This window comes from Ovis aries, chromosome 13 (genome assembly GCF_016772045.2).
Source record: "Ovis aries strain OAR_USU_Benz2616 breed Rambouillet chromosome 13, ARS-UI_Ramb_v3.0, whole genome shotgun sequence".
NCBI classification, from domain to species: Eukaryota; Metazoa; Chordata; class Mammalia; order Artiodactyla; family Bovidae; genus Ovis; species Ovis aries.
In genome coordinates this window covers 46,402,840-46,423,366 of record NC_056066.1, presented here as the reverse complement: position 1 = coordinate 46,423,366, position 20,527 = coordinate 46,402,840, and the positions used below count along the sequence as shown (strand labels likewise).

The window sequence follows — 20,527 nt, the reverse complement described above, 5'->3', positions numbered from 1 at the left end:
ACCAGGGACAGTGGAAGACAGACACCGGCCCAGCGGTCAGCACCAGGCAGGCTCTGCTGAGCAGGGGGAGTGAGTGAGTCACAGAGGACCTGGTGTGGAGGGAACGGAACCTCCCTCCTCGGAAGCAGTGACACTGTGTCCCTCCGCATGGCCAGACCACCTGACTCAGGCCACCAAGACATCAACAAGGATAGTAAGACCCAGAATTATGATCGACCTATCAACCAAACTCCTGCCTGTGTCCCCTGGCCTCAGCACAATGCTGGAGGGCGTGGAACAAGGCAGCAGAAGGAACTCTATGGGAACACACGTGTTGCCCGAAGCACGCGCACTCTGGGCGGATCTCTTGGCAATGCCCAGTCACCCAAACAGGTGGTCTACACCAGCCACTGACTTCCACACCCCCAATTAGCACAGATGGTCCTGGTTCTAGGGGAATTCTAACACAAAGACACTCGGTGAAGCCTGGACGTCTTATCCTTTCATAACCATTAGGCTGGAAGTCAGTTAACCCACTACCACTTTCCAAGAGGCAAAGACAAAAGAAACACAAAGATAATTTGGGTTGGAATCGTCAGTGAGACCTCGGTCCTGGCCAAGGAGCAGCAGAGTTTGTGCACACAGACTCACACTCCTTGTCCCTCAAGGTTACCAATAATCTGTACACTTGGAGAAAATGTGAACAAATATATTTAGATATATTTAAAAGAATTAAAAAAAACATTTCACAAAACATTTGTTGCCATAGGAATTTTTTAGCAATAAATGCCCACATCAAAATTTAAACATTGTTCAAAGTATGATTATCTGTACTGATAAATAATGCAACAAATTATGTAAACAGAGTGGGATCCATTCCTGGTAGGAGTCACTTCCTTCCTGGGATGGAAGCTGGCCCAGCTCTCCAGGGGACCAATTAAGAAACTGCTATTTTCAGAGCAACAAAAATAAAAGCTTTTATTTGTTCATTTGAATATAAAACAGGCGTTATCACAGATGTACAAAGCTTACTGGTGGTTTAACATACGAGAAGGTTGCTGTCCTTTGCACATAAAAATTTTGTTTGGAACCGTGATTGGCTGAGCACATGAATCTCTCTAACCAGTCACCACACTATGAAGCAACGCTGCTAGCATCTGACTATCAAGGGACCATTTCCCTTGGGGAAAGTGTCAAGCAGGGTTAGATATAACAAACAAGCACCATGAGGAAGCCGCCCTGTTGGTTGGTCTGAGTCTTGGTGGTCGCTGTGTACCCTCCTTTGTGCAAGTTGACCACACAGTTTTGTCTGACTTCAAAAGCACAAGGTCACGAGACAAACACTGGCTATATTCTCATGAATGACTCGTCCCAGCACAGTTTCCATTAACAGTACAGAACGATCCTCCTTTATTGCTAAGTGGGTGGTACTGAGAGTCTCATTCCCTTTTTCTTGCACAACAGAACCTGAATCCCAGCCCTGAGCCCTTGGCCCTCACCGCTGGCACAGGCAGCAGGACTGAGGCCTCACGAGGGCACCAGCAACCTCACACCCCCTCGCTGGGCCTTAAGTCCTGCTTCCTCATCAGTGTCTGACCCGAAACTGCCCCCTCCCACCCTTCCACAGGGCGGGTGTGTGTCCTCTGTGTGTGGTGGGCCCCCCCCCACCCTTCCACACTGTGGGTGTATGTGTCCTCTGTGGTGGGGGTCACCCCTGTACCCGTCCACATGGTGGCCATGTGTCTTCTGTGCGTGTGGTGGGATCCCCCCTGGCCCTTCCACCTGGTGGGTGTGTATCTTCTGTGTGTATTGGGGTCCCCCTACCCTTAAACACAATGTGTGTGTGTGTGTGTGTGTGTGTGTGTGTGTGGTGTGTGTGTGTGGAGTGGGGTGCCCCTGGCTCTTCCACATGGTGGGTGTGTACCTTGTGTGTGTGGTGGGGTCCACCCTACCCTTCCACATGGTGGATGTGTGTGTGGTGGGGTGCCCCCTACACTTCTACACAGTGGGCGTGTATCTTGTGTGTGTGCTGGGGTCCTCCCGGGCCCTTTTACACAGTGGGCATGTATCTTCTGTATGTGTTGTAGGGTCCCCCCAGCCCTTCCACATGGTGGGCATGTACCTTCTGTGTGTGGTGGGGTCCCCCCAGCCCTTCCACACAGTGGGTGTGTGTGTGGTGGAGTCTCCCCTACACTTCCACACAGTGGGCATGTATCTTCTGTGTGTGTGGTGGGGTCCCCCTTGGGAAGCAGAAGACTGGGAATGTTTATCTGAAGCATGTGGAGAAATACTCATACACAGCAATGAAATAAAAATATTTTAAAAATCAAATAACTTGTGGAGATGGAAGAAACCCCACATGCAGACAAATTTTTTTAAAATGCCACTTAAAATCCTAACAGCAATTAGCCTTGGATCTCCGAAGTCAAACAAAACTCTCTTGTGGCAAAGGGTTCAGTGCCAGTGCACAGAGCAAGGCAGGTGAGACCACCACAGAGAGAGGGTCTCAGTCTCGCCGGCAACACTCTGAACCAGGCAGACCCTGCACAGGAACCCCGGGCACACTGGGGCAATCATGGAGGGGATCTCACTCGGAAGCTGGTACCTCTTCTTGGCTGGATGCCGACGAGCTGGTTCAATCCAGGAGTGTGCGAGGGGCTTTCAAAGTTTCAAGGTGCATGAGGCGGCGGCAGCAGCAAGAGACGGAAATCAGAAGCATGTCCTTGCAGCAGGAGCGACGACGGGGCTGGGGGCCTCCACTCCAGCCAGCACAGCTGGGGCAGCTCCGTGCATGACCTCCTAGTGAGTCTCCTCCCTTAAAGCCGCTGAGGGAGTCAGCGCAACCCGCTGCCAATGACCACAGAACGACATTCCTTTTCATACCAAGGACCAAAAAAAGGTGACAAACAAAATGATGAAAACACTGTGCAATGAATTCTTGTAGCCGAGGGAGCGCGTGCAGTGGGCCAGCTGCTCCCCAGGCCACGCGTTGCGGTGGGCACGTGGCACCGACAGTCCGTCACGACCCCGCGGCAGAGGGAAAGTGCACACTCGGCTCCAGTCCGCCACCTCCGAGGCGCTGGCCCCACAGCTGGTCTCTGGCTCCAGAATAGAAGCTCTGGGCTGCAGGCCGTCTGGTTGCTCACACCAGCAACGGCGAGAGTCTATCTACAGTGCAGCGGAGGGGACACCATGCAAGTGACAGGTTCTGTGTTTTAAACTTTAAAATTCCCTTTGTTCTTAGTGAACTTATATTTCATATATATATATATCTGTTGTGATGCTATCCACGCAAGATAATACAACACTTTTTATATTAGCAAACATTACAAGACTTTAATATTCTTGAATGTTTTCTCTGTTATACTTCTAAAGAGATCAAAATAAATTAAACGTTTTGTACATAATTACATATGGAGTTAACTTATTTTATCTTTTTAGTTTAGTACAAAGATATCTGCAAGGTAATTGCCGAAATACACCTTATTTATAATTTCCTCTCATTCTATGATAACTTGGAGGGCCGATAATCAGTCTGTTTCTTGAGTACATTTCTGACAAAGAAAGCGGCTAGAATCTAATTGGAAGGTGCTATCTGGAAGGCTTTCTCGTACCTTGACACACTGTCCTTAAAGGATGGGCTCCAGCAATGGCTTAAATCAGTAGCAGGTCCATGGCATTAAGATTTCATGACACATTAAAACAGAGAAAACAATTCTTTGTCACACTACATGAACTGTTTAAAAGAACCCATCTGGAGGGCAGAATATTTTAATTGCTATTTTGGCTTAACAAAATACCACATTTACGAAGAAAGCACTTATTATTCAATAATTAAAAAAAAAAAGAAAAGAAAGTTCTTGAAATGGGCTTTTCCAACAAACTAAAGGCAGTTAACGCAAAGTCCTCGTGAGCAAACTTCACATTCACGTCTCATCCCTGTGCGACTAGGACGCGTGGGAAGTCTCCCCACCGCATGGTGAGGCTCTGCTGGGGAAGGTGCCCTGGTGCCCACACTTGTGACACTGAACAGGGGGCCCCAGGCGTCTACATGTTGTAGGCCACGTAGATGAGACACTACGTGGGTGTCTACATGTTGTAACCATGTAGATGGGGGCCCCGGGTGTCTACATGTTGTAGCCCACATAGATGAGACACTATGTGGGTGTCTACATGTTGTAGACCATGTAGATGGGGGCCCCGGGTGTCTACATGTTGTAGCCCACGTAGATGAGACACTACGTGGGCATCTACAAGTTGTAGGTCATGTAGATGAGACACTCTGTGGCGTCTACACATTGTAGGCCACGTAGATGGGGGCCCCGGGCACCTACATGTTGTAGGCCATGTAGATGGGACACTATGTGGTGTCTACATATTGTAGGCCACATAAATGGGGGCCCCAGCGTCTACATCCTGTAGGCCACGTAGATGCGGGCCCCGGAGTCTACATGCTGTAGGCCACGTGGAAGGGGCGCTACGTGGCATCTACATGTTGTAGGCCACGTAGATGGGGTCCAGCTGGTCGGCCAGGAAGCCATCACGCAGGTGCATGCGCTGCTTCTCGCCCCGGGAGTTGATGGGGATGACACCGATGTCCACCACCACCACCACCCCCACCACCAGGTAGTGCTCCTCCAGGACCACGTTGGTCACCAGGGGGACCAGGTCCAGGGCTTCCTGCTCGGACCCATCGAGCTCAACCACAACCACCAGCAAGTTTGTCCAGGTGAACACGGCACTGGAAGAGAAAGAAGCATCACTGTACAATTGGAGCGACTCCATTCTGTCTGGATGCCCCACTGTGTTCCTGCTGGGCACTGAGCCTTCTCCGGTCTGCAGGTTCCAGAGCAGCTCTGACACTCCATGCATCCACACCTCTTACCAACCTGCTCTCAGGGTGGCAGCCCACCCCTGCCTTCCCTGATTCTACACAAGGCCCTAAGGGTGCAGCCCATCCCCAAAGGCACTTGGGAAGCCTGCAGTGCAGCCAGCGGGACCATTGCTAAGCTGGGACAGTGGGCGCTAGGGCTAGTCCTGACCTGCCTCTGTCCCCAGGGGATGAACATGTGCGCATGTGAGCAGATGAGCCACCATGCTGGGTCAGGTACCTCAGAGCTCGACTGCAGACCTGGGGCACACTGACAGATTCTGTCTCAGGAACTGGGTGAGGGCAACACAGGGGACCTGATTCAGGTGGGTGAATTCCTGGGGATGCCAGAGCTCCATCCAGAAGTGTCTTACTTGGATCTTTCAGGAGAACCACCCACAGTATCTTGTCTGCCCAGTTTGTAAAAGCCTAACTAAGTCCAATGTTTTATACTTTAGAGGAAGTAGGGCTTTTAAAACATGAATGTTTAAGAACCTTAGCACACCGGAGCCCCGTGGAGAGCGGGGTCAAGCTCCGGGGCCTGCAGTGGCTGCTGGAGTCAGATACAGAGAATGTTCTGTTTCACCTGTCAGGCAGGAAGTATCTGGGGAAAGTCATCACTGTTTCCTAAAAGCATAGGGTATGCCTGTTAACAAAATATGTATATTTTGCTTAGTATGTCCAATGATCACATTAAAATGGAAGAGGGACACTGGAGACTCCCGGGGCTGGCTCTGTGACGAGCATCACCCCGAGGGAGCTGCTCGAGAGAACTGCACGTCTGTGAGTCACGTGACTGCTCGTAGCTACGCTGGGGACGGTTTTATCCTGACATCTGGCGTTGAGGGTACAGCATCAGAGTCAGTGTGGATCCCACAGTTCACTGAGAAGGGGTACAGGGGGCAGCGGGAGGCTGCTGGAGCCCTCCTGGGGCCACAGCGGCTGAGGGTGGCTGGGCCGTGCTCAGTGAGGCAGTCACCAATGTGACCCAGCCTCACACCCTCCCTTCTCTGCACCAAGTGACTGATGGGGCTGCCTGGGGGAGCCACAGGCCTGGGGAGGGGGGTGACAGCAGAGCCGTGGTGCTGCTCGCACTCTGAGGAGAGAAGCCCCTCGCAACGGAGCCTGCTGCTCCTTCCCTCTTGGCGCCTCTGAGAGTAGAGTAAGGAGCAAGCTTCACGGCATCTAAGTGACACTCAGAACAGGCAAGAGAAACCCACAGGGGAACCCTGGCCACACACTTCCCAGTGGAAATGGCACCTTTTCAACTAGATAGAAAATATGTGAGGGAGGCAATACAAGCCACTTGAAATTATTTTCTTAAAAAAATACAAAAACAGAAGGCTGAGATGGCTACTTACACCTCAGTGCAAACTGAGGCAGACCCCTACTGTTTCTGGCGGACACCTTTCTGGGGCTCCTGCCTTCACACGAGAGTGGACAGGCAGCTTTAGAGGTGGAGGACTTGTGCTCAGATGGGCTTGCTGCTGCTCGCCCTGAAACACAGCACTGAGTGGGGAGGAAGCTCTGCCGTCCACTCGCCCCTTCTGTCTGCCGAGCCCTCTGGCGGTGCAGCGTGTGGCCGAGAACACCAGCCTGCGTCAGCTGACAAGAGGCAGCCGACACTCGCGGGCCAACCCATCTGCCCCCCCTAGATTTCAGAAGGAGCCTCCCCAGGGGCTCTTGCCCTGAGCCTGCAGACAGGCCCCCTCAGGCCTCCACCCTTCAGGAAACGAGGCGGGTGAGAGGAACAGTGGCCAGTGGTGCTGAAGCCACTGTCCTTGCTCAAGTGCCACGTGAAGGCCCTGAGGAGTGGTTGGTGCTGCTGCTTCCAGGCACAGTCCCTTCGCCCAAGGGGCGGCCTCCACATACATCCCTCAGCAGCACTGCCTGAGGTGCAGTAGAGTAACATGAGAGGACCCAGCACAGCCAGAGCAACACCAAGCTCCCTGTGGTTCCATCACATGAGGGTTCAACTCTCTTATCACTACATGTCTGAGTGGGAAAGAAAGCTGAGTTTCCGAGGATGTTCATAAACAAAGATTCCCTTAGTTCATGTGATTGGTAAAGTTATTCTTGTCAGTTGTGTAAACCTTGGGATAATGACAACAAGCAGTCCATCTTTCCTTAAAAACAAGGAGACCTCTTTCATCTTTAGGGTTCTGAGTGCATCAGGGTGAGTTTATGAGAAGTGACTGACACGTGCCAGTTATAGCCACCCAGTGGCCAGGGTGGGCACAGCGTGGCCTCCCAGGCCACCTCCAAGTGGTGGGATGGGTGACCTGTCACTGATGACCTATGAGGCTGGCAAGCGTGGCCTCTCCTGGAGCTGAGGCCTTCCCACAGGGCTCACTGGTTTCAGGCTCCCTGTGGACAGTGTTTCATCCTACATCACACTTTCCGTAACAGAAAACCAAATAATCAGCTCCTTGGAAACACCCCCCAGCCATCTGTCCGTCACCCTCAGGAAGAGCACCAACCGCACCAGGGGTGCTCATTAGAGGATCGGGTTCATCCTGGCCCTCGGGCTACCTGCCCGCTCCTCACCATTCTGTGACGCTCTTGTGGGCTCTGATGACCGAGGTCTCGATGTCTATTGGGTGATACCTCATGCCGCGCAGCTCCATGGCCTCGTCCAGGGCCCCTACCACGTAGAGGGCATCATGGCGCTCTGCGTGGGGAATGGACATTATGTGAGCTTCACTGCAAAACTGCTCGAGTCTCTTAAAGAATAAAGACAAGCGCTACCCCTAAACATGGAAGAGAGGTACAAGAAAGACCCCTGAGCAAGGGTCTGGTTTCCCTTCTAAGGGAAACTGCAGCCCAAGGTGCTCAGGGACAAGGTGTGGCAGTGGGGAGTGGGGGGTGGGGGCTGTGTGGCCAAGTGGCTGGCCACATGCCTGCACGGTCCCTTTGCCCAAGGGGCAGCCTCCACATACATCCCTTGGCAGCACTGCCTGAGATGCAGTGGAGTCACATAAGAGGACCCAGCACAGCCAAAGCAACACCAAGCTCCCTGTGGTTCCATCACACGAGGGTTCAACTCTCTTATCACATGTCTGAGTGGGAAAGAAAGCTGAGTTTCCGAGGATGTTCATAAACAAAGATTCCCTTAGTTCATGTGATTGGTAAAGTTATTCTTGTCAGTTGTGTAAACCTTGGGATAATGACAACAAGCAGTCCATCCTTCCTTAGAAACAAGGAGACCTCTTCCATCTTTAGGGTTCTGAGTGCATCAGGGTGAGTTTATGAGAAGTGACTGACATGTGCAATACCATAAAATAAATCTTCTCCGTCTCTAGGCTAAGGCAGACAAGACGGAGGCAATCACTTGCTGACTTCTGACCACAGCTGCTGGGTCCTCCCCCCCTCCCAGCCCACGGATTCCACAGGCAGAACCAGTGCTGAGGTCTGGGTGTTGCTAAGCTTAGTTCCTCCAGGAATCCCAGAGGGCAACCTCCAGTGAAACAGTCTATGACTTCCCCAAACTGCAAATACAATGCCAGCCAGCGACGAGATCAATGCCGCCCCAATCTGATCCCTGTGATGGGAAGGTGTTTTCTGAGCTTTTGCCTGCAGTGAGAAGCTGAGCAGGCTTCACAGCCAACAGGACACTGTGTCGACCAGCTGCCAGCCTTATAATGTGTCTGTGCTGAGACTTCACAGCCTGCACAGACGTGCCTGCCCTCTGTGAGGGTGAAGAGGCTGGGCTCCCACAGAAAGGAGCAAGCCATGCTTCCGCTTAACACCAGCCTGAAGTTAGAAGGTCTGAAGAAAGAACACAGCACACAAAATGGAATCCAACCCTTGGAGGATATAAAATATGGAATGCCGGGAGCCAGTGTGAGGAATCCCGCCCGTGACAAGGTCATGAGGAAGGAAGCTGACATACGCAAGGCGTGCTCAGACTTCAGGGACCCCTCTGGAAATTCCTAAGCATGTACCCCAACAAAAATCTGCCGGCTTTTGTGCTCTGCTTTTCTACTCTTCTGACATTTTCTGGAAAAAGTCAATTCAGGGCTTTAGTCTTCTGCATTTGAAAGAGTGTTTCAATCCAAAAAACCCTCTGATGGCTTTCTAGCCTGCCTGCAGGACTCGTACAGCTGCGCATGTGATTGTTTGAGGCCTCCTGGCTGCAGGAGGCACAGGAAGCTTAAAACATCCTAGGAATGTAGGAGCTTCCGAGGAGTCAAAATCTTTAGAATAGGATTGATTAAAGGTTTCATTTGTTGAGTCAATATTTGCTGCCAAATTTTCACATCCTGTATTTGTAGATATAGTTGGTATACAGAAAAACAAGTAGTAGACCTTGTATTAGCAACATTAGATCTTTGAGTTAAGTACCTTCTTTGTTATATCCCACTGCACCTTTGTTCTATAGAGATGTAACTTTAATGTTAATGCTTTAAGGAGATGTAGATTAAAGAAAAACACTTCAGGGGAAACAAGATTAACATTCATTAAGGAAGAGAGCCAAAAGGTGTTAACAAGCCTCTTGGCCAAAAGATAATGTAAATCACCTGAGACCTTTTGTATACAAAATTATGTATAGAAAGAGCCTGAGCTGCGAACCTACATAATCTTGTGTTACCCATTGATCTCTGTGTTTTATCAAAAGTATAAAAGGCCTTCTGAACAATAAAGGATGGGGCCAGTTTCTCGGACCAGTTTCTCGAACTAGTCTCCCGGCCTGGTTTCTTGGGACTCTGGCTCCCCCCGTGTCTCTCTCTCTCTTTCTTCTTCTCTCCCTTTCCTTCTCTCTGCTCCTTACTTTAACTTCAGGCTGAATCTCCACCTGGGGCGCGGAGGCTCGCCAGGTCTACTTACTTGCCCTGGCTGTTAAGACCCGCGAGAAAGGGAGCTTAAGGCGAGGCACCCTTAGATATTCAAGCGGGCGCCGGTGGCCCAACGTAGATGGTGCAAATTCCTTGTCTGGAATTTTATTGGTCTTCCGCGTAAACCAAGCTATTCAGCCCTCTTCCTCCACTTAATCTTCTTACTACACTATAGTTTCTTAATCTAATCTTACTTTAATAAATAAACAAGTCTTTCCACGCCGACGCCATCCACCCTTCGAATTCCCTGGATCCACCGGGGCTGGACCCCGGCAATGGAACATTCTTACACAACTTAGCTGTTTCAAATTAGCATACAATCATTTCAGCCTTCCTAAATAAATGTTTTGTTTTTTAAACCTTAAAAAAATAAAAGAAAATACAACACCAGAATATTTCTGTACTTTTCCTCTGCATTCTTGCTGGTCTGGCCTGGTTGGCACACCTCCTACCAGGCAGGTGGGTTGGAAGTCTCACTAATCTCTGGGGCTGGCAGATCTCACAAGAAACCTCGGGCCCCCCGCCCCGGAGTAACACCCAAGTCCTGCCTCTGTTTTCAGGAGTAGAGAGAGGATTCCAGGATCAGCAATGTGAGGAGCAGACAGGCTCCTACATGTGGGTTCTGTGTCACACCCACACCCAGCGCTAGCTGTCTGAGCTACTGTTCCCTGAGGGTGCCTGGCAGGGCCAGAGCACTGGAGGCCAGGGCCTCCTGCCCAGAAGAGAACAATGCAGCTTCAGGGGATCCTGGTGGGGCTGACAGCGCCACAGTTGGTGACAAGCCGGTGAGCTGCACTTATAGGCACTTATCATAGACAACACAGCCCCCGGCCTCTGCCCTGATTCCACACGTGTTCCTAGCTCACAGAGGAGGACAGAGCATGGGACGTGCATCCTCAGCGGCTGACGTGCACAGCCTGAGCAGGCTCTCTCACCCTGGGCTCTCTCTCGCCCCACCCCAGCTCTCTCACCCTTGGCTGTCTCCAGGCTGCCTGCAGCAAGCACACATGTTCTCCTGGGACTGGGATCCCACACACACACGAGTTTTCGGTGTCTGAGGACTTCCTGCCTCCTATTGGGAACTCTCACCTCCATTTGCATCAGTGAGTTCAGTTCTCCGTAGGAATCCCAAGTAGCCTGTTCGTGCCCAGACTGTCTGTGTGTCTCCAAAGCTTAATCTTGAGTTGAAGTGATCTGACTGGAGGGATTCATCTCCATAAATAGTGAAGTAACCACTGGCATTGTGGGCACTGTGAACCCAGATCTGTAAGGAAGCAAAATGGACTGCATAAGTTAACTTGACATGATGTCCAGGGCAGAAACTACTTTTACAATTCAATGGATTGTATTCCGTCTGTCCCTGGCCTGCAAAAAAAAAACAGGATGGCTTGTTTCCAGGCAGACACAGACACCACAAAGTCTGCTGAAATGAAAACATGGCAGCACACTCGTGCCTGAGCAAACCCCCAAGCCATCATCTTGGAGAATCCTGTTAAAGGAGATGAACCAAGGGCTTTTGAAATAAATATCAAATGAAAGAGGTTGTAAGAGTTTCCTTATATTTATTCAAATGTACTGATTGTTTCCAAAAAGCAAGCTGGAAAAATGTTAAAAAGCTTTCTGGCTCGTATACTTTGGGGAATATATTGTAATAAAATAACACAACACAAAAACTCAATTCCAGAAAAATAAACGACCCAATCAAAATATGGGCCAAAGAACTAAATAGACATTTCTCCAAAGAAGACATACGGATGGCTAACAAACACATGAAAAGATGCTCAACATCACTCATTATTAGAGAAATGCAAATCAAAACCACAATGAGGTACCACTTCACACCAGTCAGAATGGCTGCGATCCAAAAATCTGCAAGCAATAAATGCTGGAGAGGGTGTGGAGAAAAGGGAACCCTCCTACACTGTTGGTGGGAATGCAAACTAGTACAGCCACTATGGAGAACAGTGTGGAGATTCCTTAAAAAATTGCAAATAGAACTACCTTATGACCCAGCAATCCCACTTCTGGGCATACACACCGAGGAAACCAGAATGGAAAGAGACACATGTACCCCAATGTTCATTGCAGCACTGTTTATAATAGCCAGGACATGGAAACAACCTAGATGTCCATCAGCAGATGAACGGATAAGAAAGCTGTGGTACATATACACAATGGAGTATTACTCAGCCGTTAAAAGGAATTCATTTGAATCAGTTCTGATAAGATGGATGAAACTGAAGCCGATTATACAGAGTGAAGTAAGCCAGAAAGAAAAACACCAATACAGTATACTAACACATATATGTGGAATTTAGAAAGATGGCAGTGACGACCCTGTATGCGAGACAGGAAAAAAGACACAGATGTGTATAACGGACTTTTGGACTCAGAGGGAGAGGGAGAGGGTGGGATGATTTGGGAGAATGGCATTCTAACACGTATACTATCATGTAAGAATTGAATCGCCAGTCTATGTCTGATGCAGGATACAGCATGCTTGGGGCTGGTGCATGGGGATGACCCACAGAGATGTTATGGGGAGGGAGGTGAGAGGGGGGTTCATGGTTGGGAACGCATGTAAGAATTAAAGATTTTAAAATTAAAAAAATAAAAAACTAAACAAACAAACAAACTCTAGAAGGGAAAGGCATTGTAACAACAAAAAATGGAGGATAAAAATGCCTGCACATTGTATCTTGGGAAATGGTTATTTGAGTCAGGGACAAAGGGTCTGGCCAGCAGCCCTCAGCCACACCTGCCAGGACAAACCAGGCAGCAGCCCAGGCATGAGGGTCTCCAGCAAGTGAGGGGAAGAGAACCTGTCAGACAGGTTCCCAGCACAATGCCAGGGTGCAGGGGTCTCCGCCCCTCAGCCCAGTGCTCAGCTCTGAGAGGCCGCGCCCTGTGAGGACAGCAGGGGCCAGAGATGGCAGGCATCACATTTAATTTTCGTTCTTAGATGTGCATTTAAAGGAAATTTTAAAATAAGGTCCGTATAGCGTTTCATCATCTCAATTTTGATCTTCACATGGAGAGAGATGAGTGAGGGGTCAATAAACTGTCCACGAAGGAAAAGGGTCTGGGGGTGACAGTGGCTGAGACTCAGGCCTCAACACCACTCCCTCCCTGTGTACACATACGTGTGTGTGGCATGGTGCCCTAGAGAGCGGCGGGGCTGGTGTGTGAGTTAAAGGTGCCATCAACGGCAGTGTTGTGTGTGTGACCAGGATAGGTTAGAAGAAGAGAGGCAGCTGACCACAGGGTGGGTGGCACCTACAGGAGTGTCCTTGTGGGCATGTCATGGTCACTGTGGCCTGGCCTTGGAGAGGAAAATGGGGAGGCAGATGTGTTGGAAGCAAGTTAATCAGGGAGTGAGGTGGACGGGAAGGGCAGAGGGGCGCTCCTGGCCAGCAGCCCAGGAAGGGTCTCCTGCGGCCGCATGCACCCAGCAGTGTGCAGGGCACAGGGTGGGTGGGGAGTCACTGGGTAGGTTGCATCGTCAATACAAGGGAGTAAAAGTGACTTTCTGACCCGGACAAACACCGTCATGTCCCCAGCCTGCCTGCCATGGTTGTTGGTGCTGCTATGATTCTGGGTTTGGCAAGATTCCCTCTGCACATTCTCTATCATGTTCCTGATGAAAGACTTCTCTGCTGTGAAGCAGGCACATGGAACTCAAATGGAGAGCTGAAAAACAAGGAAACTCTGCCCTTACACAGGAAGTTCCCTCTTTGCTAAATGTTTTGGAGAGAAATGTGATACTCGCTAAGTAAACACCACCTCATAATCCTGAACCTTCACAGATACCCATCCCATTTCTCACCTCGCCCAGGTGTGAGTCTCCCAAGGGTCCTTTCGTTTCTGGATTGGCAATGATGATCCGCACCCCTGGAAGTATCTATGTGGGAAGGAACAGTCTTGTTAGTGGCAGACAGGCAGATGCTTCATGCCAAGTGCGTGTTTTCGCTATTAAAATGGTTTAGAAAGTGAATGGCTTTAAATCAAAATTGCATACCACAGTATCACATAATGACAGCAAATCAATGACATTTCATTGTAATTATTTACAATAAAAGAGCCTGTGTTAAAATGATCCTAAAAGTGAGACTTTGAACAGAAACATGACAGATGATATAATTTAACAAGCTTGATGCTTGCAAAGGAGAACTAGCGGAGCTGCTTTGCGGTGTCCGGAAGAGGCAGCAGTCCCACCAGAGCGTCTGCCGCACCAAGTGGACGACGTCCCTGCGGCCCTGCCCCTCCTCTGCCACACTGCCCACTTTGCCTGTTGGCTGACAATAGCACAACGTTGATACTGAGCACCTCCTTCTTAATGGACGTTTAGCTCAGAAATGCTCTGAATTCCACTGGAACCATGTAAAGAATCAAAAGCTGATTCTGGAAATTTAGACTGGAGCCCCTCTTGGTTCAGCTACTAACTGTGCAGCTGAGGTAAGGCAACACACCTGTGGTGAGAGCTACGGGAGCATGTCTGGTGAATGGCCCACCAGGTCGAGCTGGGTGGGTGGGAAGTGCTGAATCCCACCTTAAAAACAGTACCAAGAACTCTAACCAGTCAGCCGTGAAGACACAGACTGTAAAAGGTCCCAAACAACATGCCTCTAGAATCATGTTAAGTGGAGAAGAGATCTGACAATAGGGGCCGGGGAAAAGAGTCTTCATTCAGGTTTAAATACATTCCTTGCACTTTAGTTCTATAAATGACATGGCAGGAACGACTAGCTGTCATGATGACCAGTCTTTGTCTAGTTCCACAGTAAACAAGCTCTGCCTGCTGGCCAGGCCCATGGACATTTGGACCCAATGTGCCGATGACACTGCCAGCCTGCCTTTCTCAGGTGGGGTAACCATGCCCAGAGGTGCTAAGTGTGAGTGAATAGGCTGAGGAGCCGTCCCTGCAGCCTCCTCCTTTTCCTGCTGCTCCTCCTCTGGGTGGAATGCAAGGAAGGGCTGGAGTTGGAAAAGCTGCTGTAGACCCGGAGACACCTGTGGGAGTGGAAGCCACACAGAACAGAACAAGAGAGAAGGTGCCATGGCCCTGGGGCTTCCTTTGACTTTCTGTGCTCATGGTCAAAACCACTTGATATATTCAGTTCAGTTCAGTTGCTCAGTTGTGTCCAACTCTGGACTTGACATATTACTTTTCAAGAAAAACTTTTTTTGGAAATAGTCTTCCATGTACTTCTTAACTTTCCAAAGCCCCCAAACTGAGATTTGTGTTCAAATGTATATGCACATGCCTTTCTTCTGTACTTACTTTTCCTGACTCCATCAGGGGCAAACTATGAGGAGAGCCTCTTTCCACTAAGCGTACTCTACAAAGAAAAACAGAAGGTGTTACTGTGTGGTCTGGACCCTGGCTCCCTCCTCCACATCTAGGACTTGGGTCAATGCCCAGCAGTTTGACAGGCACATTAGCTCTGTTGACAAGCATTACCCAATGCAAAGGGAGTTGAGAAGTCAAAGAAAAAGCAGACAATGGCAGAGAGGAGACAGTGGGGGCCACCACCCAGGCCACAAGAGTATGGAGACGCAGCCCCACCTATCAACCCACAAACGTCAGGGACGACTCTGCATTGATGTAATGGGGTCAACACAGCGTGTGCAGAAAAGGGAGAGTGGAGGATTAAGCTGCATTCCTCAAAGGGCCACCACTCCTGTGACAGGAGACCTCTTGGGCTTGTCCCCTGCAAACACAGGGGGCTGCAGGCCCCACAGCACAGCATCCACCACCTCAGCCAGGCACACTGGAGAGGACTGGCCAGTCCAGACAGCAAAATCTCCTTTCTGGAAAGAAGTGCTTTTCAATCTAAGAACTATTTGCTGGTGAGGTACTCAAGAACTGTGGAGGACCCTGGTGCCAGTCACAACCCAGCCCACTGAGCCCTCCTCAGCTGTATTACTTTATCCCATGACTGGGTTCAGTTCTCTCCATGTTACTCTCAGAGTGTGATGCTGACCAATCATCTACAGACAACTTTTACTTCAGGAAAATGGAGTGGAAGAACACCCTCATTTCTAATTTTATCAATTTGATTTCTCTTTTTTCCTTGATAAATCTGGGCTAAAAGTTATCAATTTTATTTGTCTTGTCAATGAACCATCCTTTTAGTTTTATTCATCTTTACTACTATTTTGTTTCTATTTCACTTTTTTCTGCTCTGATCTGTATGCTTTCTTTCTGGTATTAACTTTGGGTTTTGTTTGTCCTTCTTTCTCTAGTTGCTTCAGGGCAACCAGCCTCCCGTCCTCATCCTGCCCTCGGAGTTCATCTTGTCTCCTGTCCCTGCTGGGCAGGTGGACCTTATCTGAAATACGGAAACTCTCCTGCTAAGAATTTCCCTGCAGCCTCCCCACTGCTGAGTGGTGGCAGGGACCTGGGCAAGCATGCAGGGCGGACAAAAAGTTTCTTCTCTGGCCACCATGGAACAGTGCTCTGTGTCAGTGACTCCAGGCAAGCAGGAAGGGGCACCAGGACCACTCAGGGATGATCCTGTCTTGTCAGCAAATGCCACATGGCAGAGGTTGGGGGGGTCTTTCACCCACTTGAGAATATCCACAAGAGCAAAGAAAAAACCATCCCTAGAAGAAGGCAGAGCTGTGTTTCCTGGAAGAGCTGAAAGAGATGCACACACGTGCAGCACATATGAGAGGGATAGGGGCTCACAGAAACCCAGGAAACTTGTGGGAGATAAGAGGGCATAGGCTGGGGCGGGAGGGCAGCTCTGTCCACCGCCTGTGCACCACAGACAGGGAGGCTCTCTCCTGACTGCACACCATCACCCAGCACTCCCAGGACATGGCACAGTCAGGAAAGCACAACTTCTGCCCCACGAGTGCTGTCAGGAGCTGGTCACTTCAGAGCCATGGAGAACAGCCAGTGTGGCGTGTCTTGGCGCTGGTCAGGAGGGGCACCTGTCTCTTGATGGCCACTCCAGTGGTCACTGGTGACCTGGAGGACGAGCGCCACTCACACCAAGAGAAGCCGATGGAGCCTAGTCTGGTCCACCAGGCAGCCCTGCGTTAAGTGTGCTGATGGTGTTCTGTATCCGGCGCGCCCACAACAGCATCTTAGGGAAAAACCCCAGTGACCGTTTTGGGCCAACCCAACATAAAACTATCTTCAAATAATTTTTGTAGGGAGTAAAGCAAATTTCTTTTTAAAGCCTACTAGTTATGTTTGGAAATGTTATGCCCCCAAAAGAGGTCACTTAATCTCTTCAGCGCTAAGGGTCTCCATCTTGAAAATGTCTGAATAGGCCTCTGCTGCAGGGGGCTGGTGTCTCTTGGGGGCCAGTGGTGCTCTCTGCTACTAGATGGGCTGTCTCCTGGGAGTCCCTGTGAACAGCGGGGTCTGAAACGAGGGTTCCAGGGGCAGGAGGCACCACCAAGAGTGAAGCAGAACAAAGCATTCAAGGGAACAAAGTGCTTCTTAGTCTCAGCACTGCTGCCATTCTGGTCATCTGCTGTGCGGCAGAGGCCTGTCCTGGCCACTGCAAGATGTTCAGCTGCCTCGCTGGCCTCCACCCACCATATGCCACCAGGACCACTTCCCACATCATGCTCATCAGACATGGCACCATGGCAACCCATCCGTGGTGGGGAACACCACCCGGGTGTGACTGGCTGGCACGGCACGCCAGGCCCCTCTGCAGCCTTGCCCCCGACACACTCTCACATGCGAACTCAGCAGGCAAGAAGAACACACGTGGCCAGGCCAGGCAGGGGCTCCTGGTTTCCCACCCACAACTCTCCCCAGCTCTCTCACATGTTGTGAGAAAATGCACGTCGGCAGGCACCACTGAGAACAAGCAGACACATCCACAAGCACCTCTAGCTACTTATAAAAGGACTCTTTGTACCAGAGTCACTCTATTATCATGTCAAAGAAACAGCAATGCACGGGCATCTCCACAACCACACAGAGAAACCACCCAATCACTGGGGACGCCTGTAGAAAAACGACAGAATTCTCTCCCCCTCAGGCACATCAGGAGGGACCCCTTTGGGAGCTGAAGTTCTGCGACAGATTCCTGATCTTGTCCCCACCTTCTGTCCCACCCCTTGAGGTGGACTCACAAGCATCCACCAGCACACTCCCTTTTTCTTGCTCAAGGCTGCTTATTAGGAAGCTGCACAGAAAGGTAACTTGACTTACAGTTTAGTTTTTCTTGGGAATGCCTTGACAAAAATTTTCCATTCATGCAAAGAAATGTGAGCAGTGTTGATATTTTATGAGGTGCAAAACAGTGGCTGACTAGTGTTCAAGAAAATGTCAAGTCTGACAGAGTGTGAGAAAAGGCCACTCTGACTTCAGCGGCTCTGGGACAGCTATTCTCAGAATCAGGAGCTGCTGCCCTGGTGGGATGTGAGGTGATGAACATGGAGTGCTGTGAAAGCTCACTCCGTGGCCCCTGCTCTCAGGACAGACGACTGCACTCCTCCTTCCAGAGGAGCGCTGCACGCTGGGTGCCGGGAGACAAAGTCACAATACCTGTCGTGTCTCAGAGCTCTCATGTCCACATAGACGGTGGTCGGATCGGGCCCCGATGTTCCCTGCAAGCAAGGACACAATGCGATTAATCCCGTTTGCCTAGGAGGAGCTACATCTGTGCTTCCTACTGACTGGGAATATTTCTTTGGTAAGGTCTGAAACTGAACAAAACCCAAAAGCACTAAAACCACACCTCTCCCTTGATAACCTAACTCTGAAAGAATATCTTACTAAGATAATACTGACTTTCACATAGCTTGACTGCTAATCATTTATAAAAATTAGAAAGGAAAGGGGAATCTCGCCAAACAAAAAGAGGCTGAAACTACAGAGGTAGCGTTGGCAAAAGCAGATTGCTGAGGAAGTGAAGCATCATTTGCTGAGAGGCTTTCACCACATGCATCCCCGAAAGTGTATTTTCAGAGCTCAAGGTACTGAAGCAGAACATGTGACATGAGCTGACAGACTGAGAAAGAAGAGATAAAAGGCAAGGATCTTGTTCATTCTGGTTCTACTTGTGCCCTGGTTTTCCTCCAGGGTGGGAGGCCATTTTTGCCCAAGACATAAATCAGGGAGGTAACATGTTTTATCACTGGTCATCTGGGCAGCACCCTGTGGTCTGAATTATTTATTTGAACACAGGGTCCTGAAATCTTATCTTGGGATCATAAATCTCTTCAAAATACATACCGAGTTGACTTCTGAACAATGATCTCTGTTTATATAACAGCAATGGCATTAAAGCTACATTACAAACAAAAATTCTACATACATTTCCTGGGAAAGTAATGCACTACTTTTGGTAGAAAAAGAGAGAACCTAAAAAAAAAATCTGCCAAAAAATAAGGAGACTCTCAGATTTATTTGAAGAACTACACTAAAATTCTTCACGAGAGAATCTTAACCTTATATCAAAGGCACACTTCAATATAAGAAAAAGAAAAAAATAAAGGCACCTTCATTACACCACACTGGACCACACGATAACCTCCCCTGCCCCCTGAGAAAGCACATGCAATCAGCCTGGAGGAGGAGCTGCCCTGCCGTGAGGACACAGCACCCTCACTGACCTGCGGCTACTCCAGGGGCTGTGTCACAGACCAGAGCTGAGTGGAGGAACAGTTTGTGGTCTGAGCAATGCAAAGCACGTAACCACAAGAGGCCAATTAAAAACCAACAAATCAGAAAACAGGTCACTAGAAGCAAAAAGTGAAGCAAAACAGAGATGACCCCAAACTGGCAAAGACACCACAGATCGTGTAAATGGAAGCACAGCGTTTGTCACAAATGCAAGACATCTGAAGAGATCTGAGACATGACATCACGCTGGCTGTCAGCCCTCCTGCCCACGGGTCCACAAGCCCAGCCCATCTCCGCACTCAACTCCTAGTCTGCCCACTGCTGGGAGCTGATGAAACTGTGTGGTTGCAGGCACTGGTGTGGACGGGCGGGAAGTCCCTACCTGCTCGGCCAGCTTCCACAGCCGGTGAGGCTACAGCAGCAGGAGGTGGGAGCAGAGGACACCAGACCAACAGAAACCGAACATCGAGGACACACACAGACACAGAAACAGACAACCCAGCAGTAAAAGTGGGATGAAGAAGAGGGAGGGGTGGGGAGGAGAATGCAAAAAGCAGAGAACAAAGTAAAAAGAAGATCAAAAACAATGTCAAATATGGAAATCATTAAAATCAATCACTGTACCATTAAAGGCTAAAAAAAAATCTAAAAAGATGTTCACATATCCACAGAGCAACAGAGGAGGTAACAGATGACTGGCCACGGGCAGGTGGGCCTGAGGAACTGCTTTTCATACATATGGTCAGTGGGTGTTGATTTTCTGGTACTTTTCTCTAGTTTCTGTTCTTTACTGAGAAAGCAGGGAGTATGAATTTAATTGACCAAATCTGTCGAGTGTTCCTCACTGAAACAGCTTCAAGTTTCTTACTACAACAATAAAGGTGACCCTGGAAAGTCTGTGAATCTTCAGGCTGTCTAGCCCTGCTCATCTACAAGATTAGGACAGGAAAAGAGTTCAGAGTATGCATGAAGCATGGACCAAACCTCAGGCTCCTCGCTCAGTGGTGTGGGAGGGACTCCCCAGCCTGCCTCCCCCTCAGATCCGTCCTCCAAGACGTTGCATCCCCTTCCCTCTCATCTGCCAGGTTCTGGTGCCCACCTCCACCATCCAAAAGCATCCGAGTCCACAGGGGAAAGACCCTAAAGCCATTGGGGCAGCTCCTCGGATGCTGCACATCTTCCCTGGCTGACTGTCTCTCCTGACATCCCGAGAAAGCTGGAACAAGCCCAGGTTTCTGCATGGGC

General features: G+C 49.7%; 1 protein-coding gene and 1 non-coding gene across 9 annotated transcripts in view; one reads left to right on the top strand and one right to left on the bottom strand.

Annotated features, from left to right (window-relative positions):
- Positions 1 to 930: 930 nt before the first annotated feature.
- DIP2C (disco interacting protein 2 homolog C) overlaps positions 931 to 20,527 on the bottom strand; it is a 308,773-nt gene continuing 289,176 nt past the window's right edge. For 4 of the 8 annotated variants that reach the window (XM_027976813.3, XM_042229723.2, XM_027976815.3 and 1 more), the window contains 7 exons: positions 19,665 to 19,694; positions 18,203 to 18,264; positions 14,966 to 15,023; positions 13,511 to 13,585; positions 10,774 to 10,948; positions 7,397 to 7,520; positions 931 to 4,720 (listed from right to left, as the gene is read on the bottom strand). In XM_027976813.3, coding sequence (XP_027832614.1) covers positions 4,468 to 4,720; positions 7,397 to 7,520; positions 10,774 to 10,948; positions 13,511 to 13,585; positions 14,966 to 15,023; positions 18,203 to 18,264; positions 19,665 to 19,694 — 777 coding nt within the window. In that variant the 3' untranslated portion in view covers positions 931 to 4,467. The remainder of the gene's footprint in view (positions 4,721 to 7,396; positions 7,521 to 10,773; positions 10,949 to 13,510; positions 13,586 to 14,965; positions 15,024 to 18,202; positions 18,265 to 19,664; positions 19,695 to 20,527) is intronic. The other 4 variants (XM_027976814.3, XM_042229724.2, XM_012188680.5 and 1 more) reach the window with 1 other exon arrangement.
- Positions 8,352 to 8,420, top strand: LOC114117718 (small nucleolar RNA SNORD31). Its single transcript, XR_003591373.1, has one exon. It is a non-coding gene; the product is annotated as a small nucleolar RNA SNORD31 (small nucleolar RNA).